Here is a 21068-nt window from a genome sequence, read left to right as displayed (position 1 = left end):
TTTCATTTTCTTAGTTTTTTTTTTTATTTAGCTTTCATGATATAGCTGCTTCATTTTCTATTATCGCTTTATTAGTGGGAAGCGTGGTCGAGAGGCCAAGTGCGCTTGGCTTGACTTGGCTACCTAGAAGGCTAGCTTGAGGTTCGACACCCGACTCGGGCAGAGTTGTGTTTACCGAGCCCAAGAGGCAACACGAAAAACCAACTCCTAGATACCCCTACCCCCCCCCCCCGCCACTGGTCCACAAATAAGATCGGACCAAAAACAAAATGCTATAAGTATGAAAGTAGCGCTATATAAAAGCTATAATAATTTTATTAAATTTTGTTGTTACCGAATTTTATTACAAACCAAACAGGAACTTGAAGTGCTTAGAAAAGATTACTGCAAATAATTTTAAATGGAAATTCTCATTTACATTGAATGTGATAATAAAAGAAAACACTACCAACAAGGACTTTGAAAATTTTGACAGGAACTCAACATCTACATCAACCATTGCAGTCTTGAACTATTTAATATATGTAATTTTAAACAAGAAACTTTAAACTTCACAATAAAGGTGAAGCATATATATATATATATAGCAGGTTGCCCTCTAAATGACGAAGCTGCCTGGTCGTGAGGTTTGTACGCTATAATGTCGTTTGGATTTATTGATGGTCCCGGGTTCAAACTATGCCCGCTCCCATTACCCGTCGTCCTGCGCGAGGTTTGGACTAGGTAGTAAACTATCTTCAACTCTGAAGGAACATCCGAAACATTTTACAAACAAACAAGCTATAAGAAATTTTAAAATATCTTCAAATAACCATTTTTAGTCTGTTTTATAGAACATTATTTAGATTTTTATTATCGATTGAAATTCTTTTAAATATGAGCTTAATGACTTGTGTTTGGTTTTTAAATTTTGAGGAAGAGGGGACGACCCAGTCAATGGCGTTTGAACGAAATCTGGGACATGGGGATGTGGGGGGGGGGGGGGGGCTCGGCCTCTTTAAGGGCCATGCATTTGACATTCAATATCATGACATACGATAATATGCTTTATAAATGTATAAGTCTAATGTGTGGAATACATGCAACATTGCCAGTAGTTTACAAAAAAAAAATATGAATAGCAAGATAACATGGCATTTAAAAAAAAATTTAATGTTGAAAAATTTCGGACCCTCATATGGTGTCCCCTCCAATGAGGGCCAGGGGAGATTTTCAAATTTGGACCCCACCCAACCTAGCTACGCCTTAGGGCCCATTCACACATGATGTGTCTCGTTTTGGAAGCAGCTGGGACATAGGGACAGTTGGAGAGACTCGCCCAGAACCGACACGCCTGAAGGAAGCTTGTTGGTGTCGATGGCGTAGCTAGGGTGGGGGGAGGAGGGGGGAGAATTTGAAAATCTTCCCAGGCCCCCACTTTTACATTAAAATTAAATTTTACGCAAAATGCAGAGTTCTCCAAAGAGGTAAATCCCCAGGGCCCCAAACGATGGAAAATTCCCAACTACGCCCCTTTTTAATAGATTAGAATCGTAACGTCATAACGTTAAAAAAAACAACGCTTATAGATAAAGCAACTATGAAAGCGGACTAAACTTACAATATATGAAATTGCGATATACCTAAGCAGAGGAGTCTGACAACTAACACAACACATTTGAAGCCCTGATCATATTTATACAAGCTTCCATTAAATGTCAGAATGCTGTACTGCTGTGGACCTGCCTATTATAACCATTGAAATTTTTGTGTACAGTTGACAATGAATTTAGTTTTTGCTTAACAAATCTAGACTGTGCCAGAGCTACACTAATGTCAAGTAGTTAAAGTTTTCAATAATAATAATTATTTAATAATTATAATAATTATTTACACAACCGGGGGAAGGTGTGGTGGCCTAATGGTAATGACCTTGAACTCCGAACCGATGGGTCGAGGACAGTGGTGAATTTACCTATAACCAACAAAAGCTGTAGCTTAGCCCCCCCCCTCCCCCCCCCCCACAGACACATTTGTCTGGTGGCCTCCCAAATATTGTTTGAAGAAAAAAAAAGCAAACGAATAAAGTACTTTATGATGATTACATGAAGCTCCAAATCTCAACTTAGCTTAGGGCCTTATCAACTCTAAATCGTGTCCTGATGATCTGATCTCAGGTTTAAATCTCAGTGAAGAGTCCACACAACTCTAATGGGTACCTGAGTTTGGTTGAAGAAAGTATATTATAACGGGGTTTGATGTGCAGTTCGTTAATTAAAAAAAAATTAATTCTCTAAGGAACTCTCTATAAAAGAAATTTCTACAAATCAAATAAGAACATAAAACTAACATGTTATTCAACCTTGGTTAGACCAATAATAGAATTCCCTATGTATCTTTTGTTTGAGACCCTACAACTACCCCCCCCCCCCACCCCCAAAAAAAACATTAAGAAACTGAAACAGACATAAAATAGAGCAGGGAGATTCATAACAAACGAATATTCACATTTGACTAGAGTAACAAAAAGTAAAGTAGCAATTATACATAAAACACTTAATCATAATTTAAAGATACAATAACACCCACTTATATACACAGAAAGACACAAAGATAAAGGTACAATCCTTGTTCCATATGCTAGAACAAATTGGTACAAATGCTCCTTCTTTTCTAGTGCTATTATGGAATGGGTTGCCTGAGTCATCCAGGAAAAAACAATGTCATGACTAGATTGACATAGGGATACGCTTGTTTGAAGTAACGTCTGTATGTATAACATTTCTTAAATTGAACATTATTCAAAGTTTTCTTTAACGACTCTCAACGAAGACAGAAATCTCCTGAAATTACAATCGAGTCTTTTTAGGAAGTGAATTGATCAACAATCATTTGATAATCAATTGCTTTCACAAACACTATGGTGGTCATCACAGAATTATACAATGTTATAGATTTTACTGATCTTCCACTCCATATGTGTACCGGTTCCATGGTGTAATGGTTAGCACTCTGGACTCTGAATCCAGCGATCCGAGTTCAAATCTCGGTGGAACCTGAATATATTTTTTTAGTGTGGTAGGTGACCGAGAGATCGAGCATCACGAGTAGGACGTAATCATCTTCTCTTTTGAAGTAACGTCTGTAAGGATCTCGGTTGATGGCTGGGAGTTTGAAATCTTTCGTTAAGGAAAATAAAGTTCGTTGTGCTGGCTATATGACACGACTTTTAACCCTCAGCCAAAGAAACAGATAAGCTTTACTTTATCTGACTTTTATATCCAGTTTCGTAACTGTTGAGCGTGTTCAATGTATTTTAAATATTCTAAAAATGTTTCAAATCTTAACAAGTCAATGTTATTTCATGTTCGATAAATATTGTTACGAATGAACAGTGACAGGTAGAGGTCACTATGTGTGACCCCGGCGAGATGACACAGCACCGAGTGTTATCTGGAATCTATGCATGTAAACAAAGACAGGATGGGACGTGCCTCACGTGTTGTTCCAGAGGACGAACAGATTTACGAAGGGGGGGCATTGTGACAAATGAACAGTGACAGTTAGAGGTCACTACGTGTGACCTCGGCGAGATGACACTGCAGCAGGCATCCTCTGGAATCGACATGTATAAACAACAACAGGATGTGATGTTTCCTCCCATGTTGTTCCAGAGGGTACTAGCAGTGTTTTTGCAACAATAGACAAGCGATTAGGGACTCTTTATAAACCAGAGATGTTCATGTGAAAAGAGTCAGTACAGTCGTCGATACTGTTCTCTACTGTGCGAGACAGTAGAAGAGAGTGGACTTGAGCCGTTACAGTCGATACAGTCGATGTAAGACGTATACGCTACATGTTACAGTGACGAATTGTTATAGTTATAATTCAATAAAGTTATTTAAAGCTGAAAGTTGAGTCGTCAAGTTCTTTGCAGTGTTTCTTTTATTTGTGTGCCTAGTACATTTAGCCAGAAAATCAGAAATACGTAACAATTGGTGTCAGAAGTGGGATGTTTTCTGGCTGAAATGTCTTCGAGGAAACTACTTAACCAGCTGTTGGTCAAAGAATTAAGGCAAGAACTTCGTGAGAGAGGTCTGCAGCTCAATGGTAACAAAGAAACACTAACAGAACGCCTAAGACAGGCCCTTATTGAGGAAGATCAAGATCCAGATGAATACATATTTGAATTAAACCCAGATATGACAGAGATCCTGAGTAACATGCAGGGCCAGATGGACTTAATGAAGGAGAGCCTCAAGAAAATAAACGCCATGAATGAAAAAGTAAATGAACAGATGAGCTCTATGAACGAGAAGATTGACCAGAGAGTCAACACTGTGGAAAAAGAAATGGAAGAGATAAGGACTCATGTCCAAGAACAACTGAGTAAGGAACGGGGTACTAGAACAAAAACATTAGTGCCCGAAATCTCCGGGAAGATAAAGCCGCCTGTGTTTGATGGATCCATCTCATGGACTGTTTACAAAAGACAGTTTGAGGCAGCGGCCAAGGTTAATAACTGGAACACTGAAGAAGAGAAAGCGACTGCTCTGGTGTTAGCTTTAAGAGGGAAGGCAGCAGAACTGCTTCAGTCAATAACAAATCAACAAGATTACGCTGCCATTGTTAAGGCTATGGAGCTCCGTTACGGAGACGAACATTTACAAGAAGTTTATAGAGTTCAGTTGAAAACCCGACAACAACGCTCCGGTGAAACCTTGCAAGAGCTAGAGGCGGACATAGAACGTCTTGCTCATTTGGCATATCCAACAGCAGCACAAGACTTTCTGGACGTCATTATCACTGATGCATTCATTGATGCTATTCGAGATCCAGAACTGAAGAAGGCAATAAGAATCAGTGGTAAGCGCAAATCCAGCGAAGCTCTGGTCTACGCCCTCTCCTATGAAGCCGCCAAAGACGCCTCTAAGAATATCCATCATGGGCGTATGCTGGAAGTCCAAGAAGAAGATCTTACACAACTTCTCAGAAGGGTAACTGAAGTGCTAGAAGAACGCAGACCAAATAAGAAGCAAGAAGGACAGAATAGAACCAGTGTACGTTGTTGGAATTGTGGAGAACCTGGCCATCTACAAAGGAACTGCACGAGAAGATTTCCCCGACAAATAGAGTATCAGCACAGACCGGAGACAGATGCAAGGTCAGGTGCTCATGTCTACCAGGGAAACTAACTTTCGCCGGTTTTATGGGGCAAAAATCGGCGATCAAGAACATGACAGCCCCTGCAACTATAATTCCAGTCGCTGTGTTAGGGAAGAATAAAAGTCTGTACATCAATGGTAGAATTGGATCTCGAAATTACCGTTTTCTTCTAGATACTGGTGCCTCACGTTCAGTCATTCGTCCAGACATTGTCAAAAAGAACGAAATCAAGAGAGTGAACTCTTACTCCTTGAAGACGGCCAGTGGAGAGATGATGCCTATACATGGACTGACAAATATAAACTTTGAGCTCGGGCATCAGTCATTTATACATGAATTTCTGATCGCTAACATTACGGATGACTGTATTATTGGGCTCGATTTTATGCAGAAATGTGAATTCTCTCTGAACATCGGAGGTGGTACTTTGAAATGTGGTGATGTTGAGATTCCCTTGCTCGGGGATGAAGATGAAGAGAATGGTCAAATAAGAAGAATCCTTTTAACAGAAGATACAAGTTTGCCAGCTCAGTCTGAAGCAATTATCTGGGGAAAGTTAGAGCATGGTCAAACTGCAACGATGACGGCGATAGTGGAAGGCATTGAAAATGACAACAGCGGAATGGCAGTAGGAAAAACATTGGTCCTTGTCGGAAAAGATCAAAAGGTGCCCGTCAGAATCATGAACCTCGGCCTACAGGAGAGACATCTAGAGAAAGACAGCCCCATCGCAATATGTAATACTCTTGACCTGATAAGAAACTGTAATAATGATATCACGATCGTTAATTCCACCAAACCTTTCAATCCACAAATTACCAAGCTCCTGACAGAAATGAAAGTGAATTTATCAGATGAGCAGTTCAGCAAAGCGGAACAGTTGATCATTGAGTTTGAAGATATTCTGCCATCTGATGAAACAGACTGCGGACGGACAAACATGGTACAACATCGAATAGACACTGGAAACACCAGACCGATTCGACAGCCACCACGTCGCTTGCCGCTAGCAAAGCAACAAGAAGCTATGGACATGATAGAGGGCATGACGCAGCAAGGAATCATTGAGCCCTCAAATAGTCCTTGGTGTTCGCCTATTGTCTTAGTAAAGAAGAAGGATGGATCTATGCGATTTTGTGTAGATTACAGAGCTCTGAATGAAGTCACACATAAAGATAGTTATCCACTTCCTAGAATCGACGATACTTTGGACATGCTTGCAGGGTCCCAGGTATTTTCTACTCTCGACCTAAAGAGTGGGTATTGGCAAGTTGAAATGCATCCCAATGATAGAGAGAAAACCGCCTTCTCTGCTGGCAATGGCCTCTGGCAATTTACTGTGATGCCATTCGGTCTCTGCAACGCACCAGCCACCTTTGAACGATTGATGGAGAGGGTTTTACGAGGACTTCATTGGACTACATGCCTTGTTTACCTTGATGACATTATTGTCATTGGCAAAACGTTTGAAGAGCACCTTGCAAATCTGAAGGAAGTATTTCAACGGATAAGAAGTGCGGGAATGAGACTCAGCCCAAAGAAGTGTTCCTTATTCAGGAAAAACGTTAAGTACCTTGGTCACATTGTGTCAAATGACGGAGTCAGCACTGACCCTGACAAAGTTGAGGCAGTGAAACGATGGCCTACGCCAAGTAATATCCATGAGCTGAGAAGTTTCTTGGGACTCTGTACATACTACCGACGTTTCGTGCCAAATTTCTCAAACATCTGTAAGGTCCTTCATCAACTGACAGAGCAAAAGAGGCCATTTATTTGGACATCTGAATGTCAAGAAGCTTTCGAGAGGCTGAAAAACACACTATCCTCATCACCAGTATTGGCCTACCCCATTCCAGGGAAGACATTCATACTCGACACAGATGCAAGCAACACTGGAATAGGCGCAGTCTTGTCCCAAAAGGTGGATGAAACTGAACGAGTCATCGCATACTTCAGTCGAAGCCTATCGAGAGCTGAAAGGAACTACTGTGTGACGAGACGTGAATTGCTGGCTGCTGTGGATGCAATAAAACATTTCCACAAGTACCTATACGGGCAGAAATTTATCTTAAGGTCAGATCACGCAGCTCTGCAATGGTTGCTTTCGTTTAAGAGCCCTGAAGGTCAGGTGGCAAGGTGGATCGAACGTCTTCAAACCTATGAATTTGAAACTAAGCACCGAAAAGGGCAAATTCACCAAAATGCTGATGCACTGTCTCGACGACCCTGCAAAGCAGAATGTAAGCACTGCAAGAGGGCTGAAGAAAAGGAGGTAGCTGTCAATTGTCTTCGGCTCGGAGTAGATGTTTCCGGACCCTGGTGTGATAAAAGGATTCGAGAGGACCAAATGCAAGATGAAGATCTGGCTCCCATTCTTCTATGGAAAGAAGATGGACAACGGCCAGATTGGAAAGACATCTCTGAGAAGGGGGTAGCCACCAAGGCGTACTGGGCTCAGTGGGACTCGCTGACGTTAGTCAATGGTGTCATCAAAAGAGTTTGGGAATCTGATGATGGAACATCCAATCGCCTTCAGCTGATGTTACCGAAGGTGAGAGTTGCTGAAGTACTGAAAGAGATGCATAATGGCGCTAGCGGATCTCATCTTGGTGTCAATAAGACTCTGGAAAAGGTTCGTCAGCGGTTCTACTGGTTCAGATATAGAGAGGATGTAGAGGAATGGTGTCGAAGGTGCGACATATGTGCGGCAGCAAAAGGCCCTCGACGCAAAACTAGGGGTCTTTTGCAACAGTATAATGTTGGTGTTCCATTCGAGAGGATCGCAATAGATGTAGCAGGCCCATTTCCTGAAACCAAGAAAGGAAACAAATACATCTTGGTAGTCATGGACTATTTCAGCAAATGGCCAGAAGCTTATGCCATACCAAATCAAGAAGCTATCACAGTGGCCGAAACACTCGTGGATAACTGGATCAGTCGCTTTGGTGTACCTAATGAGTTGCACTCTGACCAGGGCAGGAACTTCGAGTCCAAAGTTTTCCAGGAGATGTGCAAGACACTTGGCATCGAAAAGACTCACACGACAGCTCTCCATCCGCAATCTGATGGGATGGTGGAGCGATTCAACAGAACCCTAGAACAACATCTGTCTAAGGTTACTGATGACCGACAAGACGACTGGGACAGCCATATCCCCATGTTCCTCATGTCATACAGAGGATCCGTTCATAGCACCACAGGATATACCCCAGCGAAGATGTTATTTGGTCGTGAGCTTCGTCTACCATGTGACCTGTTATTTGGGATTCCGAGAGATACGCCAGTGTCTTCAACTGAATATGTCACCAATCTCCGAAGACGATTGGAGAATGCTCATGTATTGGCCCGCAGAAACATCAAGACCAACAGTGACCTGATGAAAACGAGGTATGACAAACGGGCCAATACGTCGGGGTTCCATGAGAATGATCTAGTGTGGCTCTATAACCCACAGAGACGAAAAGGCAGATCCCCGAAACTCCAAAGAGACTGGGAAGGTCCATACCGTGTCGTAAAAAGAATAAACGACGTGGTCTACCGGATACAGAAAAGTCCACGGTCCAAGCTGAAGGTTGTCCACGTTGACCGACTCCATCAGTACCGTGGTGAAATAGAATCTGTTCGGGACGAACAGATCTAAGAAGGGGGCAGTGTTACGAATGAACAGTGACAGGTAGAGGTCACTATGTGTGACCCCGGCGAGATGACACAGCACCGAGTGTTATCTGGAATCTATGCATGTAAACAAAGACAGGATGGGACGTGCCTCACGTGTTGTTCCAGAGGACGAACAGATTTACGAAGGGGGGGCATTGTGACAAATGAACAGTGACAGTTAGAGGTCACTACGTGTGACCTCGGCGAGATGACACTGCAGCAGGCATCCTCTGGAATCGACATGTATAAACAACAACAGGATGTGATGTTTCCTCCCATGTTGTTCCAGAGGGTACTAGCAGTGTTTTTGCAACAATAGACAAGCGATTAGGGACTCTTTATAAACCAGAGATGTTCATGTGAAAAGAGTCAGTACAGTCGTCGATACTGTTCTCTACTGTGCGAGACAGTAGAAGAGAGTGGACTTGAGCCGTTACAGTCGATACAGTCGATGTAAGACGTATACGCTACATGTTACAGTGACGAATTGTTATAGTTATAATTCAATAAAGTTATTTAAAGCTGAAAGTTGAGTCGTCAAGTTCTTTGCAGTGTTTCTTTTATTTGTGTGCCTAGTACATTTAGCCAGAAAATCAGAAATACGTAACAATTGGTGTCAGAAGTGGGATGTTTTCTGGCTGAAATGTCTTCGAGGAAACTACTTAACCAGCTGTTGGTCAAAGAATTAAGGCAAGAACTTCGTGAGAGAGGTCTGCAGCTCAATGGTAACAAAGAAACACTAACAGAACGCCTAAGACAGGCCCTTATTGAGGAAGATCAAGATCCAGATGAATACATATTTGAATTAAACCCAGATATGACAGAGATCCTGAGTAACATGCAGGGCCAGATGGACTTAATGAAGGAGAGCCTCAAGAAAATAAACGCCATGAATGAAAAAGTAAATGAACAGATGAGCTCTATGAACGAGAAGATTGACCAGAGAGTCAACACTGTGGAAAAAGAAATGGAAGAGATAAGGACTCATGTCCAAGAACAACTGAGTAAGGAACGGGGTACTAGAACAAAAACATTAGTGCCCGAAATCTCCGGGAAGATAAAGCCGCCTGTGTTTGATGGATCCATCTCATGGACTGTTTACAAAAGACAGTTTGAGGCAGCGGCCAAGGTTAATAACTGGAACACTGAAGAAGAGAAAGCGACTGCTCTGGTGTTAGCTTTAAGAGGGAAGGCAGCAGAACTGCTTCAGTCAATAACAAATCAACAAGATTACGCTGCCATTGTTAAGGCTATGGAGCTCCGTTACGGAGACGAACATTTACAAGAAGTTTATAGAGTTCAGTTGAAAACCCGACAACAACGCTCCGGTGAAACCTTGCAAGAGCTAGAGGCGGACATAGAACGTCTTGCTCATTTGGCATATCCAACAGCAGCACAAGACTTTCTGGACGTCATTATCACTGATGCATTCATTGATGCTATTCGAGATCCAGAACTGAAGAAGGCAATAAGAATCAGTGGTAAGCGCAAATCCAGCGAAGCTCTGGTCTACGCCCTCTCCTATGAAGCCGCCAAAGACGCCTCTAAGAATATCCATCATGGGCGTATGCTGGAAGTCCAAGAAGAAGATCTTACACAACTTCTCAGAAGGGTAACTGAAGTGCTAGAAGAACGCAGACCAAATAAGAAGCAAGAAGGACAGAATAGAACCAGTGTACGTTGTTGGAATTGTGGAGAACCTGGCCATCTACAAAGGAACTGCACGAGAAGATTTCCCCGACAAATAGAGTATCAGCACAGACCGGAGACAGATGCAAGGTCAGGTGCTCATGTCTACCAGGGAAACTAACTTTCGCCGGTTTTATGGGGCAAAAATCGGCGATCAAGAACATGACAGCCCCTGCAACTATAATTCCAGTCGCTGTGTTAGGGAAGAATAAAAGTCTGTACATCAATGGTAGAATTGGATCTCGAAATTACCGTTTTCTTCTAGATACTGGTGCCTCACGTTCAGTCATTCGTCCAGACATTGTCAAAAAGAACGAAATCAAGAGAGTGAACTCTTACTCCTTGAAGACGGCCAGTGGAGAGATGATGCCTATACATGGACTGACAAATATAAACTTTGAGCTCGGGCATCAGTCATTTATACATGAATTTCTGATCGCTAACATTACGGATGACTGTATTATTGGGCTCGATTTTATGCAGAAATGTGAATTCTCTCTGAACATCGGAGGTGGTACTTTGAAATGTGGTGATGTTGAGATTCCCTTGCTCGGGGATGAAGATGAAGAGAATGGTCAAATAAGAAGAATCCTTTTAACAGAAGATACAAGTTTGCCAGCTCAGTCTGAAGCAATTATCTGGGGAAAGTTAGAGCATGGTCAAACTGCAACGATGACGGCGATAGTGGAAGGCATTGAAAATGACAACAGCGGAATGGCAGTAGGAAAAACATTGGTCCTTGTCGGAAAAGATCAAAAGGTGCCCGTCAGAATCATGAACCTCGGCCTACAGGAGAGACATCTAGAGAAAGACAGCCCCATCGCAATATGTAATACTCTTGACCTGATAAGAAACTGTAATAATGATATCACGATCGTTAATTCCACCAAACCTTTCAATCCACAAATTACCAAGCTCCTGACAGAAATGAAAGTGAATTTATCAGATGAGCAGTTCAGCAAAGCGGAACAGTTGATCATTGAGTTTGAAGATATTCTGCCATCTGATGAAACAGACTGCGGACGGACAAACATGGTACAACATCGAATAGACACTGGAAACACCAGACCGATTCGACAGCCACCACGTCGCTTGCCGCTAGCAAAGCAACAAGAAGCTATGGACATGATAGAGGGCATGACGCAGCAAGGAATCATTGAGCCCTCAAATAGTCCTTGGTGTTCGCCTATTGTCTTAGTAAAGAAGAAGGATGGATCTATGCGATTTTGTGTAGATTACAGAGCTCTGAATGAAGTCACACATAAAGATAGTTATCCACTTCCTAGAATCGACGATACTTTGGACATGCTTGCAGGGTCCCAGGTATTTTCTACTCTCGACCTAAAGAGTGGGTATTGGCAAGTTGAAATGCATCCCAATGATAGAGAGAAAACCGCCTTCTCTGCTGGCAATGGCCTCTGGCAATTTACTGTGATGCCATTCGGTCTCTGCAACGCACCAGCCACCTTTGAACGATTGATGGAGAGGGTTTTACGAGGACTTCATTGGACTACATGCCTTGTTTACCTTGATGACATTATTGTCATTGGCAAAACGTTTGAAGAGCACCTTGCAAATCTGAAGGAAGTATTTCAACGGATAAGAAGTGCGGGAATGAGACTCAGCCCAAAGAAGTGTTCCTTATTCAGGAAAAACGTTAAGTACCTTGGTCACATTGTGTCAAATGACGGAGTCAGCACTGACCCTGACAAAGTTGAGGCAGTGAAACGATGGCCTACGCCAAGTAATATCCATGAGCTGAGAAGTTTCTTGGGACTCTGTACATACTACCGACGTTTCGTGCCAAATTTCTCAAACATCTGTAAGGTCCTTCATCAACTGACAGAGCAAAAGAGGCCATTTATTTGGACATCTGAATGTCAAGGAGCTTTCGAGAGGCTGAAAAACACACTATCCTCATCACCAGTATTGGCCTACCCCATTCCAGGGAAGACATTCATACTCGACACAGATGCAAGCAACACTGGAATAGGCGCAGTCTTGTCCCAAAAGGTGGATGAAACTGAACGAGTCATCGCATACTTCAGTCGAAGCCTATCGAGAGCTGAAAGGAACTACTGTGTGACGAGACGTGAATTGCTGGCTGCTGTGGATGCAATAAAACATTTCCACAAGTACCTATACGGGCAGAAATTTATCTTAAGGTCAGATCACGCAGCTCTGCAATGGTTGCTTTCGTTTAAGAGCCCTGAAGGTCAGGTGGCAAGGTGGATCGAACGTCTTCAAACCTATGAATTTGAAACTAAGCACCGAAAAGGGCAAATTCACCAAAATGCTGATGCACTGTCTCGACGACCCTGCAAAGCAGAATGTAAGCACTGCAAGAGGGCTGAAGAAAAGGAGGTAGCTGTCAATTGTCTTCGGCTCGGAGTAGATGTTTCCGGACCCTGGTGTGATAAAAGGATTCGAGAGGACCAAATGCAAGATGAAGATCTGGCTCCCATTCTTCTATGGAAAGAAGATGGACAACGGCCAGATTGGAAAGACATCTCTGAGAAGGGGGTAGCCACCAAGGCGTACTGGGCTCAGTGGGACTCGCTGACGTTAGTCAATGGTGTCATCAAAAGAGTTTGGGAATCTGATGATGGAACATCCAATCGCCTTCAGCTGATGTTACCGAAGGTGAGAGTTGCTGAAGTACTGAAAGAGATGCATAATGGCGCTAGCGGATCTCATCTTGGTGTCAATAAGACTCTGGAAAAGGTTCGTCAGCGGTTCTACTGGTTCAGATATAGAGAGGATGTAGAGGAATGGTGTCGAAGGTGCGACATATGTGCGGCAGCAAAAGGCCCTCGACGCAAAACTAGGGGTCTTTTGCAACAGTATAATGTTGGTGTTCCATTCGAGAGGATCGCAATAGATGTAGCAGGCCCATTTCCTGAAACCAAGAAAGGAAACAAATACATCTTGGTAGTCATGGACTATTTCAGCAAATGGCCAGAAGCTTATGCCATACCAAATCAAGAAGCTATCACAGTGGCCGAAACACTCGTGGATAACTGGATCAGTCGCTTTGGTGTACCTAATGAGTTGCACTCTGACCAGGGCAGGAACTTCGAGTCCAAAGTTTTCCAGGAGATGTGCAAGACACTTGGCATCGAAAAGACTCACACGACAGCTCTCCATCCGCAATCTGATGGGATGGTGGAGCGATTCAACAGAACCCTAGAACAACATCTGTCTAAGGTTACTGATGACCGACAAGACGACTGGGACAGCCATATCCCCATGTTCCTCATGTCATACAGAGGATCCGTTCATAGCACCACAGGATATACCCCAGCGAAGATGTTATTTGGTCGTGAGCTTCGTCTACCATGTGACCTGTTATTTGGGATTCCGAGAGATACGCCAGTGTCTTCAACTGAATATGTCACCAATCTCCGAAGACGATTGGAGAATGCTCATGTATTGGCCCGCAGAAACATCAAGACCAACAGTGACCTGATGAAAACGAGGTATGACAAACGGGCCAATACGTCGGGGTTCCATGAGAATGATCTAGTGTGGCTCTATAACCCACAGAGACGAAAAGGCAGATCCCCGAAACTCCAAAGAGACTGGGAAGGTCCATACCGTGTCGTAAAAAGAATAAACGACGTGGTCTACCGGATACAGAAAAGTCCACGGTCCAAGCTGAAGGTTGTCCACGTTGACCGACTCCATCAGTACCGTGGTGAAATAGAATCTGTTCGGGACGAACAGATCTAAGAAGGGGGCAGTGTTACGAATGAACAGTGACAGGTAGAGGTCACTATGTGTGACCCCGGCGAGATGACACAGCACCGAGTGTTATCTGGAATCTATGCATGTAAACAAAGACAGGATGGGACGTGCCTCACGTGTTGTTCCAGAGGACGAACAGATTTACGAAGGGGGGGCATTGTGACAAATGAACAGTGACAGTTAGAGGTCACTACGTGTGACCTCGGCGAGATGACACTGCAGCAGGCATCCTCTGGAATCGACATGTATAAACAACAACAGGATGTGATGTTTCCTCCCATGTTGTTCCAGAGGGTACTAGCAGTGTTTTTGCAACAATAGACAAGCGATTAGGGACTCTTTATAAACCAGAGATGTTCATGTGAAAAGAGTCAGTACAGTCGTCGATACTGTTCTCTACTGTGCGAGACAGTAGAAGAGAGTGGACTTGAGCCGTTACAGTCGATACAGTCGATGTAAGACGTATACGCTACATGTTACAGTGACGAATTGTTATAGTTATAATTCAATAAAGTTATTTAAAGCTGAAAGTTGAGTCGTCAAGTTCTTTGCAGTGTTTCTTTTATTTGTGTGCCTAGTACATTTAGCCAGAAAATCAGAAATACGTAACAATATTTTCTAAAAATTACATTGGATTTTTTAAAGATTTAATTTTTATGAATATTTTTCTGATGTGTAAAGATTAAAAAAAATCTACTCACACTGTCTGTCTATCTGTTTGGCTGATACATATTTTTAAAATGTTTTTTCTCCAAAACACAATTTTGGTTCAAGTTTAAATTTTTGCACCATTATTTCTTTTACCTAACAAAACAATGGTATTGAACAAAGGAAATATATTGCAATTGACAAATGTGTCGGTACAAATTAAATTAGTCCCCCTTTATACTTTGTTTAAAGAATTAGGTCGATGCTTTACAGTTTGACAACTGACAACAGGTAATGAAACATTCTATTTTTCATAAGCATTTAAAACTAGTTAGTGTATTGGCTTGAGGAGGCTTAAACTCTCAAGTTCAAATTCAAGTTGTACAATAATTTTGTTCTTTTATAAACTACATTTAACTACATAACCAAACCACACCACTTTCTCCCCCCCTTTTTTTTTTACTATTCCTAACTGGTCCAAACTAATGATAGGATATAAAAACATTGAGAAAGCTAAAGGCATAACATTGCGCTAAACAAAAACAATTGGTAAAATTATATTACATTATATTTAATCTCACATATTTATTATTGTTAGTCTAGATCTATTAGTATCACAAAATAATTAAATGAGTGATCCAAACTTTTTGATACAATTACACTTAATATAAGGTTTGCTTTTTTCTTCTTCTAGTTTGACAATCTTGGAATTTTTATTCTTTTCGAACCATAAAAGACGTTTAATTTTTTACTTGGTTTTGTGTTGCTTTGAATATAAAAAACACAACTATGTACTTTTCACTGTTGACGTGGAATCTATGCGTTTGTTTCAGTGTTTTCTTATGCATTTGGTCAATCCACTCTATTTTAATAGCTGTAGAAACAAATGTCAACTTTTCTCTGATAAGCTTTTGTTCTGTAGTGTAACAACGTAAAAGAAGTATATTTTTTTATGCCGCTCCTTCTATTGTTCAGGATTCGAGAGTCAGTTTATTTTGATAGCTACATAAACAAATCTTCCCATGTCTCTGAAGTGTAGGTATTGTGCACTGTACCGCACAGGACTTCAGTGACAGCGGCTCTCTTTTGTTCCTCGAGTGGTGACCGCGGCGATCTTTTGTTCCCTGAGTTGTGACCGCGGCAATGACATAAGTCGTCGCTTTTGACACTTTGTCTTTTGTTGTCTTATCTCTACATAGCATTAGGATTGGTCGGTGTGGTCAGTGTGATGAAAAGAGCGCAAAAAAAATACATGATATGACGTAGACAACCAAAGTTGTTATATAAACGGGTGTTGACTTAAACACACTTCAGTTCGTTACTCTGACTTGCAGCGCATGTTATTCGTACTGGATTGTTTTTGTGACTTTTAGTAATTTGGAAATTATTTCTCGCTTAAGAAACGATCTCCGAGTTTTCAACATCAGGATACACACTGGTAAGTAAAATGTTTTAAATATATATTTTTTTATTTTTCAAATTGATAACTTTCAAGACTTTAGTTTTTGGTAAAATTAATGATTAGAAGCTAGCTGGCAGATGTGTTGCCTTGAAAAAAGTTAACCAAAAATAAATGGAAAACTATTACATAGTTTTGTTGTGGTTAATATGTTCTATCATTATAAGATAGTTATATAGTATAATAGTTTTCCCATTCAGATTTCATGATCTGTGGGTAGATAATGTAAAGGTCATCTGTTTCTGTGGCCCACGATTAAATAGGGTATCATGTGGTCAGCCTTTACTTTTCTCCATCTAATGTTAGGTACTCATTCTAGCTGGGTGGACTTAGAGGCGCCCAAAGATCCCGAAAATATAAATCCCAGTCCGCATTAATATTCGAACCTAAAACCCCAATTTTAAAGCCATGCGCTTTGCCACTCAGTCACATCGCCCCCTTATAATATTATCTAAGAAATTACAACTTTTACTAAAAATAATTATATTATTATAATATTGAAAACTCTCATCAATATTGCTAAATGTAAAACTCCCTGCTATTACATTTAAGATGATTATCCAATGACTCATACATTATTCAAGTTGTACCAAGATGAAATTGTTAAATAAAATTTCTTTCCTCTGTGATTATTTTGAAAATCGATGTTAATGCTATTTATTCACGCAAAATTTTTGTTTGATGTTTGCAAGTGTGTAAGAAATCTAAATGGAAATTTAAATCAAATATATTTTTATTCTTAATTTTGCAGATAATATCATGGAGAGACGCTTAAACTCAACACTGCACAAATCTAGAGCCTTGAAAAGAGAATTTTCTGCTTCGGACAAGTAAGTTTCTAATCTTTTTCTCATATAATCATAAAATATAGTCATGAAACTAATACAAGAAAAAGAAAAAGTTAAAGCCTAAAGCGTTTTTCACACTTAATTTTTCCCTCTATAAATTCCTAATAATCGTCTGATTGATTCTCTCACCTTACTGTTGTTAATAAAATAACAGTAGCAATTTGATTCTTTAATTAATTGTCATTCTTATGTTTTAGTTCGCATTTAAGTAAATACAAAATTTAAAAATATAATTTCATTGAAATTATTAGTCGCAAACCTGGGGACTCGAGTTTGAATCCTGGTGAATACTGGGATTTTTAATTTCGGGATTTTTAGGGCGACTCTGAGTGCACCGACCTTTAATTGGTACCTGACATTAGCTGTTGAAAAGTAATGGCGGTTGGTCGATGTGCTGACCACATAAAAACCTTGTTAACTACAAGCCACAGAAAATTATTAGAATTACATCATCTACCCTTTTGTCGCTAGGTCTGAAAGGGAAACCTTCTTCTTGCTCTATGTGTTTATTCAAAGTCCTCTTTGAGTTGCTCCATAGTACTTTATGAGTTTTAGCCATAGTAGCTTCAGAACTGATTTGTTTTAAGGATATTTAAATTGACACTTATGTAAATGAACTTTTTGGATCAACAATTTTGTTTCGATGCCAAAATATATTAAATGTATAGGTTTATTTATTTACTAATAAAATAAAAGTAATTAATTGAAATACTTTATTTATTGTTTTTTTTTTCTGCAGCGACAAGTGTTTGAAGGATCAAATGAATTATACCAGAGAGAATATAAATGCAGCAATTAAAAGAGGAGATCACGTGAGTGTGGCCAACATTATTGGTACACAGATACGCAGGACAACATACTATGGCAAGAAGATCATGAAGCAGGCATTCATTAAGGCTTGCCTGGCAGGCGATAGTCGTATCGTGTGTCTGCTGCTACGTAATGGAGCTGATGTCAACGAGGCGTCCATTGAAGACTTCACACCTCTCAAAGCCGCTGTTCTGTCTAATTCTTACCAAACTGTTGAGCTGTTGCTGGAATGTGAAGCGAGTGCCAAAACTCCTACTAAGCCTTCACAAGACAACGTGCTTCATGTGGCGCTGAAAGGAGGATTTCACCCCAGCCTTGTCATAGGTTCAGAAAGATGGGACACCGAGTTCCTAACTGATACAAAAATTATAAAACTTTTGATTGACCATGGGGCATCAGTTAACCAGAAATGTGCAAACGGTTACCTGCCCTTGTCACTTGCTGCCTCTTCCAACAGGGATGCAGTCATCACTCACCTCATTAAGAAAGGCGCTGATGTCAACAGTGTTGACAGTAGGTATGGGATGACTCCCCTGATGCACGCAGCTATTGCAGGCAATGTCTACATTGTAAGACAGCTTCTGAAATATAAAGCAGCCATAGACATCACAGACCAATGGGACTATACAGCTCTTATGTTGGCTACTCAGTTTAATAAGCCTTTAGTTGTCTCAGCCTTAATTCAAGAAGGCGCTGATGTCAACAAGGTCAGTGGCTTTGATGGAAAGAGCGCCCTAATTTTGGCTATAGAGTCCTACTGTTGTGACACAGTTAATATTCTGCTGGAAAACGGCGCAGACGTGAACTATAGAAAGCCAATCCACAAGAGTGGGACGACCGCCTTGATGATAGCCGCTCAAAATGTTTTTATACAAGCCGTGGAGAGTTTATTATCTTACAATGCGGATGTGGATCTGAGAGACGAGGATGGACATACCGCTGAATGTTTGTGTTCAGATAGTGAAATACTTGAACTACTAAATATGTGACAATAAATTAGTTGATGTTTTTTTTGTAGCCATTAAAATTATGTTTTGTTACATGTATAACTATTTACTGAATATATTAAACGCCAAATTTTATAGTGTACAGAATTTTTGAAATGCATTATGATTTTTTTATATTTTGTATGCTCTAATATAGTACTCAATAAAATATTTAATGAATTGAATGAATAGTTTTCTTTTATTGTTTTTATATGTTTTTCTATTTTTCCCTTAGATTAAAACTAAGTTTACAAATACTTAAATTTAGATAACCTTCATAAGAGAAGACTCACAAGTAAAGTAGCAATTATACATAAAACACTGAAACATAATCTTTAGATACAAAAACAAAATCTAATAAAATACTCCAAAAGACACAAAGATGAGGCATGTTCCTCGTTTTATATGTTAGGACAAATTTGTACAAATACTCCTTCATCCCTAGTGCTATTAAAACATGGGATGGGTTTACTGAGCCAGACAGGAAATTATGTGACCTGGCAGAATTTAAGTCAATTGTTAGCATGAATGACTCGATGCATGACACAAAAGACGTAATCCTTTTTTTTTTTGGAAGTTAAGTCAGTATTATATAAGATAAGAAAAAAAAAATTTTGACTGGTACTGAGAGAGGCTAGAAGAGAAAGGGTAGCTTTGGTTTTAATTCACAAGAACAAAATTGTTAAAATCTTTAGGACTTTTCGACTATCAGCCACTCTTTTGGTCTGCAATTTTTCTTAAATAAATTTTAATACTATTATTTCTTTCTTTTTTTGAAAAATTATAACAAGAAAATATTACAATTGCTTTTCATTTTTCTAGATACAAAACAAAAAAAGTTAATACCGATACATAATTAATTTAAAAAAATGCTTTTGTGTTGTCAATAAAAAGAATATTAATTGTGCACAATTTAAGCTTAATCCGTGGCTGGGTGTCTGAGAAATCTCGTGTACACAATTTTTTCATACGCACAGAGGAAGTTAAGATAAGCTTTGGGAGAAATAACGTGTGCACATTTTTTTTCAGACAGACAGACAGGGTGAGTTGATATAAGATTTATTAAAACACAACTGATGATGTGTGAAAACAAAATTTGAAACAGAAAAAATACCTACAAGTAAAATTAATAAAACAACAGACAAACAATTTTAGTCGGCACTTGTAGGTCAGTAATACTCCCAGCAACAGTTTACATATTATAAACAAATTGGATTATTTGAAATATTGCACTTTTTTTCTTTTAACTGAAAAGAACAAAATCAAAATTAATAAAGAAAATCAACAAATTTGCTAATTAAATACTGCTAATAATTTTTTGGGTACTGAACAAGGGATATAAAATTTATTTAACAGATGTGTTGGTAAAAGTTAAATTAGTCCCCTTTTTAATTTGTTAAAAAAAATAAGTTTGAAAGTAACAATAAGAAATGAAACCTTTTATTTTCATTAGCACTTCAACTGGTACAGTGGTTAGTGTATTGGCTTGAGGAGTCTTCAACCCTCGAGCTCGAATTCAAGTCTTACAATTATTTGGTTCTTTATAAACTACATTTAAAAGCGATCTTGATAACCTTTACAATTTCTTTCCCTTCCTCCTCTTTACCCTCCCCAACTAGTTTAGACAGGTAATAGTTTTTAAGCCCATAGAGAAAGCGAAACTTTAAAAGTGTGCTCATCAAAAACAGGTGGTAAAATTATTTTTTTATCGCACAGATTTATTATGTTAGTCTAGATCTATTATTTAAAAAAAAAATTAAATTACTGATTTAAACTAATTGATACAATTACCTTAATATAAACTTTGTTGTTGTTGTTGTTTTTTGAAATAATTTTATTTTCTTGTTTGAGAGTCTTAGGAACATTTATTTATCTCGGTTTAGTGTGTGAATGTTGTTCGTATTTGCATATATAATGTTATTGTTACAGTAGTTACGCTGAGGTGGTCAATTGTAGTCAAACTGAATTTCCATTTGATTGGATCTTATCTTATCTTATCTTATCTTAAGACGTTTATTTATTAACTTGGAGAGTTTATTATCTTACAATGCAGATGTTGACCTGAGAGACGAGGATGGA

At 39.8% G+C, this 21068-nt stretch overlaps 1 protein-coding gene and 1 non-coding gene across 2 annotated transcripts in view; both read left to right on the top strand.

The window, feature by feature from the left end:
- The window catches only part of LOC106051711 (serine/threonine-protein phosphatase 6 regulatory ankyrin repeat subunit A-like), a 37379-nt gene that overhangs the window by 5061 nt on the left and 11250 nt on the right, over window positions 1-21068 (top strand). Inside the window, exons 3-4 of the mRNA XM_056018535.1 lie at window positions 17097-17175; window positions 17933-18948. Of these exons, the coding sequence (XP_055874510.1) occupies window positions 17097-17175; window positions 17933-18948 (1095 nt within the window). The remainder of the gene's footprint in view (window positions 1-17096; window positions 17176-17932; window positions 18949-21068) is intronic.
- Window positions 2966-3037, top strand: Trnaq-cug (transfer RNA glutamine (anticodon CUG)). Its single transcript has one exon. It is a non-coding gene; the product is annotated as a tRNA-Gln (tRNA).

Source organism: Biomphalaria glabrata, chromosome 1 (assembly GCF_947242115.1).
Source record: "Biomphalaria glabrata chromosome 1, xgBioGlab47.1, whole genome shotgun sequence".
NCBI lineage: Eukaryota > Metazoa > Mollusca > Gastropoda > Planorbidae > Biomphalaria > Biomphalaria glabrata.
This window is presented reverse-complemented; position numbering and strand designations above follow the sequence as displayed.